Source organism: Lampris incognitus, chromosome 4, assembly GCF_029633865.1.
Source record: "Lampris incognitus isolate fLamInc1 chromosome 4, fLamInc1.hap2, whole genome shotgun sequence".
NCBI lineage: Eukaryota > Metazoa > Chordata > Actinopteri > Lampriformes > Lampridae > Lampris > Lampris incognitus.
Window position 1 is genome coordinate 294,417 of NC_079214.1, and position 15,074 is coordinate 309,490.

The 15,074-nt window shown below is 49.0% G+C and overlaps 1 protein-coding gene across 1 annotated transcript in view; it reads left to right on the plus strand.

Moving 5' to 3' along the window:
* Positions 1-15,074, plus strand: part of ankdd1a (ankyrin repeat and death domain containing 1A) — a 165,615-nt gene that overhangs the window by 66,944 nt on the left and 83,597 nt on the right. Inside the window, exons 3-5 of the mRNA XM_056279135.1 lie at positions 7,278-7,376; positions 8,015-8,113; positions 14,756-14,860. Coding sequence (XP_056135110.1) covers positions 7,278-7,376; positions 8,015-8,113; positions 14,756-14,860 — 303 coding nt within the window. The remainder of the gene's footprint in view (positions 1-7,277; positions 7,377-8,014; positions 8,114-14,755; positions 14,861-15,074) is intronic.

The following is a 15,074-nucleotide window of genomic DNA, read 5'->3' on the forward strand; positions in this document are numbered from 1 at the left end:
TCTCTCTTTCTGTAGCCCCCTCTCTCTTTCTGTATCTCCCTCTCTCTTTCAATAATCCCCTCGCTTTCTGTAGCCCCCTTGCTCTTTCTTTAGCCTCCTCTCTCTTTCTGTAGTCCCCTCTCTTTCTGTAGCCCCCTCTCTCTTTCTGTAGCCCCTCTCTTTCTGTAGCCCTCTCTTTCTGTAGCCCTCTCTTTCTGTCGCTCCCTCTCTTTCTGTAGCCCCCTCTCTCTTTCTGTAGCCCCTCTCTTTCTGTAGCCCTCTCTTTCTGTAGCCCCCTCTCTCTTTCTGTAGCCCCTCTCTTTCTGTAGCCCCTCTCTTTCTGTAGCCCCCTCTCTCTTTTTCTAGCCCCCTCTCTCTTTCTGTAGCTCCCTCTCTTTCTGTAGCACCCTCTCCTTCTGTATCTCCCTCTCTCTTTCTGTAGCCCCCTCTCTTTCTGTAGCCCCCTCTCTCTTTCTGTAGCTCCCTCTCTCTTTCTGTAGCTCCCTCTCTTTCTGTAGCTTCCTCTCTCTTTCTGTAGCTTCCTCTCTCTTTCTGTAGCCCCCTCTCTCTTTCTGTAGCTCCCTCTCTCTTTCTGTAGCTCCCTCTTTCTGTAGTCCCATCTCTCTTTCTGTAGCCCCTCTCTTTCTGTAGCCCCCTCTCTCTTTCTGTAGCCCTCTCTTTCTGTAGCCCCTCTCTTTCTGTAGCCCTCTCTTTCTGTAGCCCCTCTCTCTTTCTGTAGCCCCCTCTCTCTTTCTGTAGCCCCCTCTCTCTTTCTGTAGCCCCCTCTCTCTTTCTGCAGCCCCTCTCTTTCTGTAGCCCCCCCTCTCTTTCTGTAGCCCCCTCGCTCTTTCTTTAGCTCCCTCTCTCTTTCTGTAGCCCCTCTCTTTCTGTAGCCCCTCCCTCTTTCTGTAGCCCCTCTCTGTCTGTAGCCCCCTCTCTCTTTCTGTAGCCCCCTCTCTCTTTCTGTAGCCCCTCTCTTTCTGTAGCCCCTCTCTTTCTGTAGCCCCCTCTCTCTTTCTTTAGCCCCATCTCTCTTTCTGTCGCTCCCTCTCTTTCTGTAGCCCCCTCTCTCTTTCTGTAGCCCCCTCTCTCTTTCTGTAGCCCCCTCTCTCTTTCTGTACCTCCCTCTCTTTCTGTAGCCCCCTCTCTCTTTCTGTCGCTCCCTCTCTTTCTGTAGCCCCCTCATTCTTTCTGTAGCTCCCTCTCTCTTTCTGTATCTCCCTCTCTCTTTCTGTAGCCCCCTCGCTTTCTGTAGCCCCTTCTCTCTTTCTGTAGCCCCCTCGCTCTTTCTTTAGCCCCCTCTCTCTTTCTGTAGTCCCCTCTCTTTCTGTAGCCCCCTCTCTCTTTCTATAGCCCCCTCTCTCTTTCTGTCGCTCCCTCTCTTTCTGTAGCCCCCTCTCTCTTTCTGTAGCTCCCTCTCTCTCTCTGTAGCCCCCTCTCTCTTTCTGTAGCTCCCTCTCTTTTTGTGTACCCCCCTCTCTCTTTCTGTAGCCCCCTCTCTCTTTCTGTAGCCCACTCTCTCTTTCTATAGCCCCCTCGTTTTCTGTAGCCCCTTCTCTCTTTCTTTAGCCCTCTCTCTTTCTGTAGCCCCCTCTCTTTTTTTAGCCTCCTCTCTCTTTCTGTAGTCTCCTCTCTTTCTGTTGCCCCCTCTCTCTTTCTGTATCTCCCTCTCTCTTTCTGTATCTCCCTCTCTCTTTCTGTAGCTCCTTCTCTCTTTCTGTAGCCCCCTCTCTCTTTCTGTAGTCCCCTCTCTTTCTGGAGCCCCCTCTCTCTTTCTGTAGCCCCCCCTCTCTTTCTGTAGCCCCCTCTCTTTCTTTAGCCCTCTCTCTCTTTCTGTAGCACCCTCTCTCTTTCTGTAGCCCCCCCTCTCTTTCTGTAGCCCCCTCTCTTTCTTTAGCCCTCTCTCTCTTTCTGTAGCCCCCCTTCTCTCTTTCTGTAGCCCCCTCTCTCTTTCTGTAGCCCCCTCGCTCTTTCTTTAGCCCCCTCTCTCTTTCTGTTGTCCCCTCTCTTTCTATAGCCCCCTCTCTCTTTCTGTCACTCCCTCTCTTTCTGTAGCCCCCTCTCCCTTTTTGTAGCTCCCTCTCTCTTTCTGTAGCCCCCTCTCTCTTTCTGTAGCTCCCTCTCTCTTTCTGTAGCTCCCTCTCTTTCTGTAGCTCCCTCTCTCTTTCTGTAGCCCCCTCTCTCTTTCTGTAGCCCCATCTCTCTTTCTGTATCTCCCTCTCTCTTTCTGTAGCCCACTCTCTCTTTCTGTAGTCCCCTCTCTTTCTGTATCCCCCTCTCTCTTTCTGTAGCCCCCTCTCTCTTTCTTTAGCCTCCTCTCTCTTTCTGTAGTCCCCTCTCTTTCTGTAGCCCCCTCTCTCTTTCTGTATCTCCCTCTCTCTTTCTGTAGCTCCCTCTCTCTTTCTGTATCTCCCTCTCTCTTTCTATAACCCCCTCGTTTTCTGTAGCCCCTTCTCTCTTTGTGTAGCCCCCTCTCTCTTTCTGTAGCCCCCTCTGTCTTTCTGTAGCTCCCTCTCTTTCTGTAGCCCCCTCTCTCTTTCTGTCGCTCCCTCTCTTTCTGTAGCCCCCTCTTTCTTTCTGTAGCTCCCTCTCTCTTTCTGTATCTCCCTCTCTCTTTCTGTAGCCCCCTCGCTTTCTGTAGCCCCTTCTCTCTTTCTGTAGCCCCCTCGCTCTTTCTTTAGCCCCCTCTCTCTTTCTGTAGTCCCCTCTCTTTCTCTAGCCCCCTCTCTCTTTCTGTCGCTCCCTCTCTTTCTGTAGCCCCCTCTCTCTTTCTGTAGCTCCCTCTCTCTTTCTGTACCCCCCTCTCTCTTTCTGTAGCTCCCTCTCTCTTTCTGTAGCTCCCTCTCTTTTTGTGTACCCCCTCTCTCTTTCTGTAGCCCCCTCTCTCTTTCTGTAGCCCACTCTCTCTTTCTATAGCCCCCTCGTTTTCTGTAGCCCCTTCTCTCTTTCTTTAGCCCTCTCTCTTTCTGTAGCCCCCTCTCCTTCTTTAGCCTCCTCTCTCTTTCTGTAGTCTCCTCTCTTTCTGTTGCCCCCTCTCTCTTTCTGTATCTCCCTCTCTCTTTCTGTATCTCCCTCTCTCTTTCTGTAGCTCCTTCTCTCTTTCTGTAGCCCCCTCTCTCTTTCTGTATCTCCCTCTCTCTTTCTGTATCTCCCTCTCTCTTTCTGTAGCTCCTTCTCTCTTTCTGTAGCCCCCTCTCTCTTTCTGTAGCCCCCTCTCTCTTTCTGGAGCCCCCTCTCTCTTTCTGTAGCCCCTCTCTCTTTCTGTAGTCCCCTCTCTCTTTCTGTAGCCTCCTCTCTCTTTCTGGAGCCCCCTCTCTCTTTCTGTAGCCCCTCTCTCTTTCTGTAGTCCCCTCTCTCTTTCTGGAGCCCCCTCTCTCTTTCTGTAGCCTCCTCTCTCTTTCTGGAGCCCCCTCTCTCTTTCTGTAGCCCCTCTCTCTTTCTGTAGCCCCCTCTCTCTTTCTGGAGCCCCCTCTCTCTTTCTGTAGCCCCTCTCTCTTTCTGTAGTCCCCTCTCTCTTTCTGTAGTCCCCTCTCTTTCTGTAGCCCCCTCTCTCTTTCTGTAGCCCCCTCTCTCTTTCTGTAGCCCCCCGTCTCTTTCTGTAGCCCCCTCTCTCTTTCTGTAGTCCCCTCTCTTTCTGTATCTCCCTCTCTCTTTCTGTAGCTCCCTCTCTCTTTCTGTAGCCCCCTCTCTCTTTCTGTAGCCCCCTCTCTCTTTCTGTAGCCCCCTCTCTCTTTCTGTAGCTCCCTCTCTCTGTCTGTAGCCCCCTCTCTCTTTCTGTAGCCCCCTCTCTCTTTCTGTAGCCCCCTCTCTCTTTCTGTAGCTCCCTCTCTCTTTCTGTAGCCCCCTCTCTCTTTCTGTAGCTCCCTCTCTCTTTCTGTAGCCCCCTCTATCTTTCTGTAGCACCCTCTCTCTTTCTGTAGCCCCCCCTCTTTTTCTGTAGCCCCCTCTCTTTCTTTAGCCCTCTCTCTCTTTCTGTAGCCCCCTCGCTCTTTCTTTAGCCCCCTCTCTCTTTCTGTAGTCCCCTCTCTTTCTATAGCCCCCTCTCTCTTTCTGTCACTCCCTCTCTTTTTGTAGCCCCCTCTCCCTTTCTGTAGCTCCCTCTCTCTTTCTGTACCCCCCTCGCTCTTTGTGTAGCCCACTCTCTCTTTCTGTAGTCCCCTCTCTTTCTGTATCCCCCTCTCTCTTTCTGTAGCCCCCTCTCTCTTTCTTTAGCCTCCTCTCTCTTTCTGTAGTCCCCTATCTTTCTGTAGCCCCCTCTCTCTTTCTGTATCTCCCTCTCTCTTTCTGTAGCTCCCTCTCTCTTTCTGTAGCCCCCTCTCTCTTTCTGTAGCCCCCTCTCTCTTTCTTTTGCCTCCTCTCTCTTTCTGTAGCTCCCTTCTCTTTCTGTAGCCCCCTCTCTCTTTCTGTATCTCCCTCTCTCTTTCTGTAGCCCCCTCTCTCTTTCTGTAGCCCTCTGTTTCTATAGCTCCCTCTCTTTCTGTAGCCCCCTCTCTCTTTCTGTAGCCCCTCTCTTTTTGTAGCCCTCTCTTTCTGTAGCCCTCTCTTTCTGTAGCCCCCTCTCTCTTTCTGTAGCTCCCTCTCTTTCTGTAGCCCCCTCTCTTTCTGTAGCCCCCTCTCTTTCTGTAGCCCCCTCTCTCTTTCTGTAGCCCCCTCTCTCTTTCTGTAGCCCCTCTCTCTTTCTGTATCTCCCTCTCTCATTCTATAATCCCCTCGCTTTCTGTAGCCCCCTCGCTCTTTCTTTAGCCTCCTCTCTCTTTCTGTAGTCCCCTCTCTTTCTGTAGCCCCCTCTCTCTTTCTGTAGCCCCTCTCTTTCTGTAGCCCTCTCTTTCTGTAGCCCCCTCTCTTTCTGTCGCTCCCTCTCTTTCTGTAGCCCCCTCTCTCTTTCTGTAGCCCCTCTCTTTCTGTAGCCCTCTCTTTCTGTAGCCCCTTCTCTCTTTCTGTAGCCCCTCTCTTTCTGTAGCCCCTCTCTTTATGTAGTCCCCTCTCTTTCTGTAGCCCCCTCTCTCTTTCTGTAGCCCCCTCTCTCTTTCTGTAGCTCCCTCTCTTTCTGTAGCTCCCTCTCTTTCTGTAGCCCCCTCTCTTTCTGTAGCCCCCTCTCTCTTTCTGTAGCCCCTCTCTTTCTGTAGCCCCTCTCTTTATGTAGTCCCTTCTCTTTCTGTATCTCCCTCTCTCTTTCTGTAGCCCCCTCTCTTTCTGTAGCCCCCTCTCTCTTTCTGTAGCTCCCTCTCTCTTTCTGTGGCTCCCTCTCTTTCTGTAGCTCCCTCTCTCTTTCTGTAGCGTCCTCTCTCTTTCTGTAGCTCCCTCTTTCTTTCTGTAGCTCCCTCTCTTTTTCTGTAGCCCCCTCTCTCTTTCTGTAGCTCCCTCTCTATTTCTGTACCTCCCTCTTTCTGTAGCCCCATCTCTCTTTCTGTAGCCCCTCTCTTTCTGTAGCCCCCTCTCTCTTTCTGTAGCCCTCTCTTTCTGTAGCCCCTCTCTTTCTGTAGCCCTGTCTTTCTGTAGCCCTTCTGTTTCTGTAGCCCCCTCTCTCTTTCTGTAGCCCCCTCGCTCTTTCTTTAGCCCCCTCTCTCTTTCTGTAGCCCCTCTCTTTCTGTAGCCCCTCTCTTTCTGTAGCCCCTCTCTTTCTGTAGCCCCCTCTCTCTTTCTGTAGCCCCTCTTTTTCTGTAGCCCCTCTCTTTCTGTAGCCCCCTCTCTCTTTCTGTAGCTCCCTCTCTTTCTCTAGCCCCCTCTCTCTTTCTGTAGCCCCCTCTCTCTTTTTGTAGCCCTCTCTCTCTTTCTATAACCCCCTCGTTTTCTGTAGCCCCTTCTCTCTTTCTCTAAACCCCTCTCTCTTTCTGTAGCCCCCTCTGTCTTTCTGTAGCTCCCTCTCTTTCTGTAGCCCCCTCTCTCTTTCTGTCGCTCCCTCTCTTTCTGTAGCCCCCTCTTTCTTTCTGTAGCTCCCTCTCTCTTTCTGTATCTCCCTCTCTCTTTCTGTAGCCCCCTCGCTTTCTGTAGCCCCTTCTCTCTTTCTGTAGCCCCCTCTCTTTCTGTAGCCCCCTCTCTCTTTCTGTCGCTCCCTCTCTTTCTGTAGCCCCCTCTTTCTTTCTGTAGCTCCCTCTCTCTTTCTGTAGCCCGTCTCTCTTTCTGTAGCCCCCTCTCTCTTTCTGTAGCCCCCTCTCTCTTTCTGTATCTCCCTCTCTCTTTCTGTAGCTCCCTCTCTTTCTGTAGCCCCCTCTCTCTTTCTGTATCTCCCTCTCTCTTTCTGTAGCTCCCTCTCTTTCTGTAGCCCCCTCGCTCTTTCTTTAGCCCCCTCTCTCTTTCTGTCGCTCCCTCTCTTTCTGTAGCCCCCTCTTTCTTTCTGTAGCTCCCTCTCTCTTTCTGTAGCCCGTCTCTCTTTCTGTAGCCCCCTCTCTCTTTCTGTAGCTCCCTCTCTTTCTGTAGCCCCCTCTCTCTTTCTGTAGCTCCCTCTCTTTCTGTAGCCCCCTCTCTCTTTCTGTAGCCCTCTCTTTCTGTAGCTCCCTCTCTTTCTGTAGCCCCCTCTTTCTTTCTGTAGCTCCCTCTCTCTTTCTGTAGCCCGTCTCTCTTTCTGTAGCCCCCTCTCTCTTTCTGTATCTCCCCCTCTCTTTCTGTAGCCCCCTCTCTCTTTCTGTAGCTCCCTCTCTCTTTCTGTAGCTCCCTCTCTCTTTCTGTAGCCCCCTCTCTCTTTCTGTAGCTCCCTCTCTCTTTATGTAGTCCCCTCTCTTTCTGTAACCCCCTCTCTTTCTGTAACCCCCTCTCTTTCTGTAACCCCCTCTCTTTCTGTAGCCCCTCTCTTTCTGTAGCCCCCTCTCTCTTTATGTAGTCCCCTCTCTCTGTCTGTAGCCCCTCTCTTTCTGTACTCCCCTCTCTTTCTGTAGCCCCCTCTCTCTTTCTGTATCTCCCTCTGTCTTTCTGTAGCCCCTCTCTTTTTGTACTCCCCTCTCTTTCTGTAGCCCCCTCTCTCTTTCTGTACCCCCCTCTCTCTTTCTGTACTCCCCTCTCTTTCTGTAGCCCCCTCTCTCTTTCTGTATCTCCCTCTGTCTTTCTGTAGCCCCTCTCTTTTTGTACTCCCCTCTCTTTCTGTAGCCCCCTCTCTCTTTCTGTATCTCCCTCTCTCTTTCTATAGCCCCTCTCTTTCTGTAGCCCCCTCTCTCTTTATGTAGTCCCCTCGCTTTCTGTAGCCCCTTCTCTCTTTCTGTAGCCCCTCTCTTTCTGTACTCCCCTCTCTTTCTGTAGCCCCCTCTCTCTTTGTGTTTCTTTATTTCTACGCTCTCACCATCTCATCCTGTGTTCTGTCTCTCCAGATGGATCGTAAAGCTCTTCACTGGGCAGCTGGAGCTGGAAATGAGCAGGCTGTTCGTCTCCTCCTGGACCAGGACACAGAGATTGACGAGAAGGACAGTGTATGGGTACACACACCCACACATACACACATACACACATACACACACACACACACACACACACACACACACACACACACACACACACACACACACACACACACACACACACACACACACACACACACACACACACACAATCTTTATCACAGACTCAAGCAGTAATTTCCAGCGTGGGTCTTTGGTCGTGTTCATGTTACTTAATGCAGTATAAGATAGAAAATATAGTTTGTATGACAAATGATAACGACTGCTTTATAAATTATATAATACACAGTGACAAAGTGATAGTTTTCTGTTCAGAGAATACCTTCAGAAATACCCGTGCTTGAATTGGAATATCAAATAATTGCCTGTACTCCATCATGCATTACTTTTGCAACTCTGTGTTATAATTCACTGAGGCTCATATCATGATAGGTCAGCCCAGCTTTTAAAAATAACCAGTCACTTCCAGCACCAAACTGAACCAAAGGTGACAGTTTGCAAAAGTCAGTAGAACATCTAAGAGGCCTGTACAGCATAGGAGTGACTGCTGGTCCAATTCACATACTGGGGAAATAATATTTGAAATGCAGCACACAGGCAACATGCACAACAAATGTAAAATATGTTTTCCTCTTTTTGTTTTTTCACAGTTTGGCATGAATGCCCTTCTTTTAGCGTCCTGGTTTGGCCACTTAAAGATCGTACAGATCTTAGTGGCCTGTGGAGCAAAGCTCAACTGTGAGAACAAAGTAAGACCTGTCTCCCTGTATATACCCTGTATAGACCTGCCTCCTTGTATATACCCTGTATATACCTGTATATACCTTGCATATACCCTGTATATACCTGTATATACCTAATGTAGACCTGTCTCCCTGTATATATGTGTATATATCCTGTATATACCTGTGTATACCCTGTATAGACCTGTAAATACCCTGTATCGACCTGTATATACCTGTTTAAACCCTGTATATACCTGTATATACCTGTCTCCCTGAATATACCCTGTATATACCTTTCTCCCTGTATATACCCTGTATAGACCTGTCTCCCTCTATATACCCTGTATATACCTGTATATAGCTTGTAAATACCCTGTGTATCCCTGTATATATGTGTATATACCTGTGTATACCCTGTAAATACCCTATATCGACCTGTATATACCTGTTTAAACCCTGTATATACCTGTATATACCTGTCTCTCTGTATATACCCTGTATAGACCTGTATATATCTGTATATACCCCATATATACCTGTATATTACCTCTATATACCTGTTTAAACCCTGTATATACCTGTATATGAGCCTTTCCCCATGGATTGTGGAGTAAAGCAAGGCTGTGTTCTGGCACCTACGTTATTTTCCATATACCTTGCTGCTCTCTTGCAGAAGACAGATCGGTCACTCGATGGTAAAGCCAACATCAGTTACCGCTTCAATGGCAGCCTGTTCAATCTCCAGCGCTTGAAGTCTAAGAACAAGACATCCACCAACGTCAACATTGAGCTTCAATATGCCGATGACAATGCTGCTCCTGCCATGACTCCAGAAGGTCTTCAGTCGATCACCAACTCCTTTGTTCAGGCCTACGAAACTTTTGGCTTTTCTGTGAACATCAAGAAAACCAAAACACTTGCTGTTGTGCCTCAGGATACTCCAGGATTTCTGCTTCAAATCACCATCCATGGCCAACCTATAGAACAAGTTCAATCCGTTCAGAACCTTGGAAGTATCCTCACAGAAATGTGCAGTCTAAAACCGGATATCACCAACAGACTGAAAGCTGCCCGCACTGCCTTTGGTTGACTTTCTCACTGTGTTTTCTATGATTGTGATCTCAAGACATCAACCAAAATCATGGTTTACTGTGCAGTGGCTCTTTCAGCCCTTTTGTACGGTTGTGAAGCCTGGACCCTCTACAAGTACCAAATCCATAAACTAGAACACTTCTGTAATGAATGAAAGGTCACGTGTTTAACTTGACCTACTCACGGGTGTACGTGCAGTGCGTGTGACGTATACAGGAAGTTAGAAGCGCATGTTATGAAGGTTGTATGTCGGATGAACGCTAGTAAAAGCTACACAGCTAAGAACCTACGAAGTCGGCTCGTTCTTGAATTATTCTTATGTCAGTAAGACAAGGCGTCTACGGACATTACATGGTGTCAGAATAGTCTGTGTATCGGAACACGAGCGGTCATGCCGAAGTTTAATCCGCCGAGTGAATTCAAGTTTGACTGCCCCGTTGAATGGCCGGAGTGGAAACAACGGTTTTTGCGCTTCAGGCTCGCGACAAAGCTGGATAAAGACGACGGGGAGATTCAAGTGAGTTCGCTGATTTATGCAATGGGCCGCGAGGCTGAAAAGATATTCAGCTCGTTTGACTTCGTGGCGGAGGGTGATAAAGTGGACTATGATATCGTACTGAAAAAGTTCGATGACTACTTTATTCCCCGCCGTAACATCATACATGAGAGGGCGTGCTTCTATCAACGTAGCCAGCAGCCAGGAGAGACAGCGGAGATGTACATCCGGACATTGTATGAGCTGTCTGAACACTGCGAGTTTGGGGACAAGAGGGATGAACATATCAGAGATCGTCTGGTAGTGGGCATAAAAGATAAGGTGCTCTCCCGTCAGTTCCAGCTCACAGCGGACCTTACTCTGGTGAAAGTCATTGAACAAGTGCGCCAGGCGGAGGCAATAACAAAGCAGCTCAGCCTCCAAGCTAACCAACCAGAGGCCCAGCTGGCTAACGTCAATGTTGTCCGATGGCGGGACGAACGCCAAAACAAAAAGGGCGGACAGCATCATGGTGGCAGCAGACCTGCAACCAACAAAGTAGATGAATGCGGGAGGTGCGGCAAGACGCAGCACACCGATGAGCGGAAGTGTCCTGCAACGAACAGTAAGTGCAACAAGTGTCATAAAAAGGGACATTGGGAGCGTGTATGTCACTCTAAAGCGGTGAGAGAAGTCACTGAAGAGGTTAAACAGCTGTACTTTCTGGGAGAAGTTGGCAAAGAGAGCAGTCAGGAAGATTGGACTGTTAGTTTAACAATAAGTGATGTACCAATAACCTTTAAAATTGACACGGGGGCTGACGCTACTGTTATCAACCAAGGGACATTTAAAAAGCTGAAGCCAAACATAAAACTGGGACCTCCTGACACATGCTTCATAAGCCCAGGTGGAAACATCAGCTGCATAGGACAGTTTCAAGCCACAACCAACTACAAGGAGAAACAATACTCCTTTCCAGTGTATGTGATCAAGGGGAGAGGCAGCTGTCTGCTGAGTCGTCCAGAGGCAGTGGAGATGGGTCTAGTGAAGCGGATGAATGAGGTCAGTGGAGTTTTCGGTTCAAGTGGACTGCTGAAAACAGACCCAGTGAAAATAGCTCTGGTGGAGGGTGCCCAGCCATACGCGGTGCATACAGCCAGACGGATACCGCTGCCACTTGTACCACTGGTTAAGAAAGAACTGCAGCGCATGGAAAATGAGAGCATTATTGAAAAAGTGACTCAGCCCACAGAATGGTGCGCCGCTATGGTGCCGGTGCTGAAACCGAACAAGAAAGAGGTTCGCTGCTGCGCTGACCTCAGGAGGCTGAATCGAGCGGTGAAACGTGAGAAATACGTGCTGCCCACTATGGAGGAAATAATGCCAAGGCTCGCAGGGTCAAAGTTCTTCACAACGTTGGATGCAGCAAGTGGGTTTTACCAGATCCCCTTGCATGAAGACAGCAGGGGGCTCACCACTTTCATCACCCCATTTGGGAGGTATGCTTTCTGCCACCTTCCATTTAGTATAACGAGTGCTCCAGAGAAAGATGGGGGAAACTCTGACCGGGCTAGAGGGCACAGAGGTGTACATGGATGACATCCTTATACATGGAGAGACTGAGGAAATCCATGACCGGCGCCTAGCAGAGGCGCTGGGGGTCATTGAAACAGCAGGTCTCAAACTGAACCAAGCGAAATGCAAGTTCAAACAGAAACAAGTCCGCTTCCTTGGTCATATCATCAACGAGGCAGGCATCAGACCTGACCCGGACAAAGTGGCCGGAATAGAGAACTTTCCTCAGCCCCAGAACGTGACGGAACTCAAGAGGTTCCTCGGGATGGTGAACTATTTGGCAAAATACGTCCCAGAGCTGTCCACTGTAGGTCAGCCGCTTTATGGACTGCTTAAAGCAACGACAGAGTGGCTGTGGGGACCTGCACAGAACACAGCATTCCAAGACCTTAAAGCAGCACTCGCCACCGCCCCGGTACTCACCTTTTATGACGTCACTAAGGCTACGGTGGTGTCAGCAGATGCCAGCAGCTACGGGCTGGGGGGCGTTCTGCTCCAGCAGCACGGGGAACACTGGAAGCCCGTGGCCTACTGCTCCCGACGGCTGAGTGACGCAGAAACAAGGTACGCACAGATCGAGAAAGAGTGCTTAGCCAGCGTCTGGGCATGTGAAAGGTTCGAGAAGTACTTGTTTGGGCTTGACAATTTCAGACTTGTCACCGATCATAAACCACTAGTGCCTCTCATGAACAGCAAAGACTTGGATAATGTGCCCATTAGGTGCCAGAGACTGTTAATGAGGCTGATGTGTTTCAATGCAGTGGCTGAATACGCACCAGGCAAAACTTTAGCTGTGGCTGATGCACTCTCCAGAGGCCCAGAGCAGCGCTACGGAGATGGTGCTTCTCATGATGATGTTGCAGCGCACATTGATGCCATCATGTGCCAGGTGCCTGCCACACCTCAAAGGATGCAGGAGATAAAACAGAGCACGGATGGGGATCTGCAGCTCCAGACAGTGTTTGGCTTCATCAGACACGGCTGGCCTGAGTATGTCGATAAAGTGCCGGAGACAGTCAGAGACTTTTATCAGGTGAGAGGGGCGTTATCTGAGGTAGATGGTTTAGTCATCAGAGGCAGTCGTATCGTCATTCCCACAGAGATGAGGGAGGTGATCTTAGACAGAATACACGACGGGCACTAGGGGATAGTTAAGTGCAGAGAGAGAGCTAGCCAGTCAGTGTGGTGGCCCAAAATGACAGAGCACATTACAACAAAGATACAGCAATGTCAATTCTGCAGAGAACACAAGAACACACAGAGAAAAGAGCCTTTAATGTCAAGTGAGCTCCCATCCAGACCATGGCAGAAAGTTGGCATAGACCTGTGTGAGTACAAAAAGCAAAACTACTTGATAGTGTCTGACTATTATTCCAGGTTTTTGGAGATCCTAAATCTACCAACAACTACTAGCAGTCAGGTTGTAGCTAGGCTGAAGGCTACATTTGCACGTTTTGGTATCCCTGAAATTGTAGTTAGCGATAATGGGCCACAGCTAGTTTCAGAAGAGATGAGGAGGTTCAGTGAGGATTATGATTTCATCCATGTGACTTCAAGCCCACACTACCCCCAGAGTAATGGACAGGCAGAGAGGGCTGTTCAGATAGCCAAAAGCATATTAAGGCAGGAAGACCCTCTCCTCGCCCTGTTGACATACAGAGCTACACCCTCTTCTTCCACTGGAGCCAGTCCAGCGGAATTGCTCATGGGTAGGAGACTCAGAACCACCTTACCCACATTGCAGCATAACCTGAAACCGGCCTGGCCTAAAGAGGAACTGATCAAAACCGCTGACGCCGCAGCCAAATCGAGGCAGGCTTTCTACTACAACCGCAGGAACGGCGTGCGGACACTGCGCCCACTGAACTCGGGTGACGCAGTACTCACCAAACCTGATGGACAGAAAACACGGACAATGCCAGCAGTTGTTCACAGTCAGAGCTCCACTCCCAGATCCTACATAGTGGAGACAGCTCAAGGTGAACATTACAGAAGGAACAGGCGCCACCTGTTGGCCACACCTAAAACACTCACCTTTGTCAGCAGGGATCCTGACCATGTCACTCCAGGGGAGAGTGGAAACACGGATGAGTCCCGAGCAGCAGAAATGCCAACTTCCACACCATATGTTACTCGCTCTGGCAGGGTGAGCAAGCCAGCAATCCGGCTGGATTTGTGAGGCGTATGGACTTGTGTACTGTGGGAGATTTTTTATTTTTTTGTGAAAAGGGGGGTGATATACAGGTTAGAAAATCATCTTAGAGGGGGAGATGTAATGAATGAAAGGTCACGTGTTTAACTTGACCTACTCATGGGTGTACGTGCAGTGCGTGTGACGTATACAGGAAGTTAGAAGCGCATGTTATGAAGGTTGTATGTCGGATGAACGCTAGTAAAAGCTACACAGCTAAGAACCTACGAAGTCGGCTCGTTCTTGAATTATTCTTATGTCAGTAAGACAAGGCGTATACGGACATTACAACTTCCACCAACAAAAACTGAGAAGTATTGCAGGAATTTCCTGGCAACAACGGGTCATCAACATTCAAGTTCTCGAAAGAGCCGATCTCCTTTCCATCGAGACAACAATTGAACATCACCAGCTGCGGTGGCTTGGCCACATCCAGAGGATGCGAAACGACAGGCTCCCGAAAGAAATTCTATACTCCGAACTGACTGAAGGTCAAAGAAAAAGAGGAGCTCCCAAAAAAAGTTACAAGGACTGTATCAAGGGAATGCTGATCACCTCCAACGTCGACCCTAAGAACTGGGAAAAAGTAGCGGAGGATCGAAAACACTGGAGAGCTGCCTGTCTGGCTGGTTCAATCAAGGCCGAAACTGACAAATGAATGCATGCGGAAGAAAAGCGCCGTCGCCGAAAAATCCACCAAGAACATAGAGCTGCAGGAACGGGTCCATCCTCTACTATCCCTTGACCACGATGTTCCAGTCTCCTCTATTCTCACCTTGGACTGTCAAGCCATCTTCGTTTCAAGCACACACCTTAACCTCTTGGAATGGATCCTCGGACATGAGAGATGCCAACGACGATGACGACCTATATATACCCTGTATATACCTGTATATACACCTGTTTATATCCATGTATACCTGTATATACCTGTATAAACATGTATATACCTGCATATGCCCTGTATAGACCTGCAGAAACCTGTATATACCTGTATATACCTATGTATACCTGTATAAACATGTATATAGCTGCATATACCCTGTATAGACCTGCATATACCCTGTATATACCTGTGTATACCTGTATATACCTGTATACCTGTATATACCCTGTATAGACCCGTTTCTATTGCTGTATAGAGATGAGGCTTCTAGGTTCTGGCTGATTTATCTCAAAGTTGCTTGATCATTACAAGTAATCTAAATCTCATTTATATAACTCTATACAATGCTCGTGTGTGTGTGTGTGTGTGTGTGTGTGTGTGTGTGTGTGTGTGTGTGTGTGTGTGTGTGTGTGTGTGTGTGTGTGTGTGTGTGTGTGTGTTTGATAGAATGGTCTCAGCATGTTGCACTGCGCTGCACAGCGAGGTCACATCCGGGTGCTGGAGTTCATCATGGAAGACCTGGAAGACATTTGCCTTGATAGAGTGGATAAGGTGACATGCTGTTCTGTTCCGAGTCATGTCCTTCACACACACACACACACACACACATACACACACACACACACACACTCAGATGGCCATGAGGACTTTAAGTATTTGGTCTAACTCACCATTCTTGACACATTACAGAGAATATCTTAGTTAACCACAGAACGTTGAATCAGTTCATCTGGACACGTTTATTGAGAGAAATATTTCATCACTC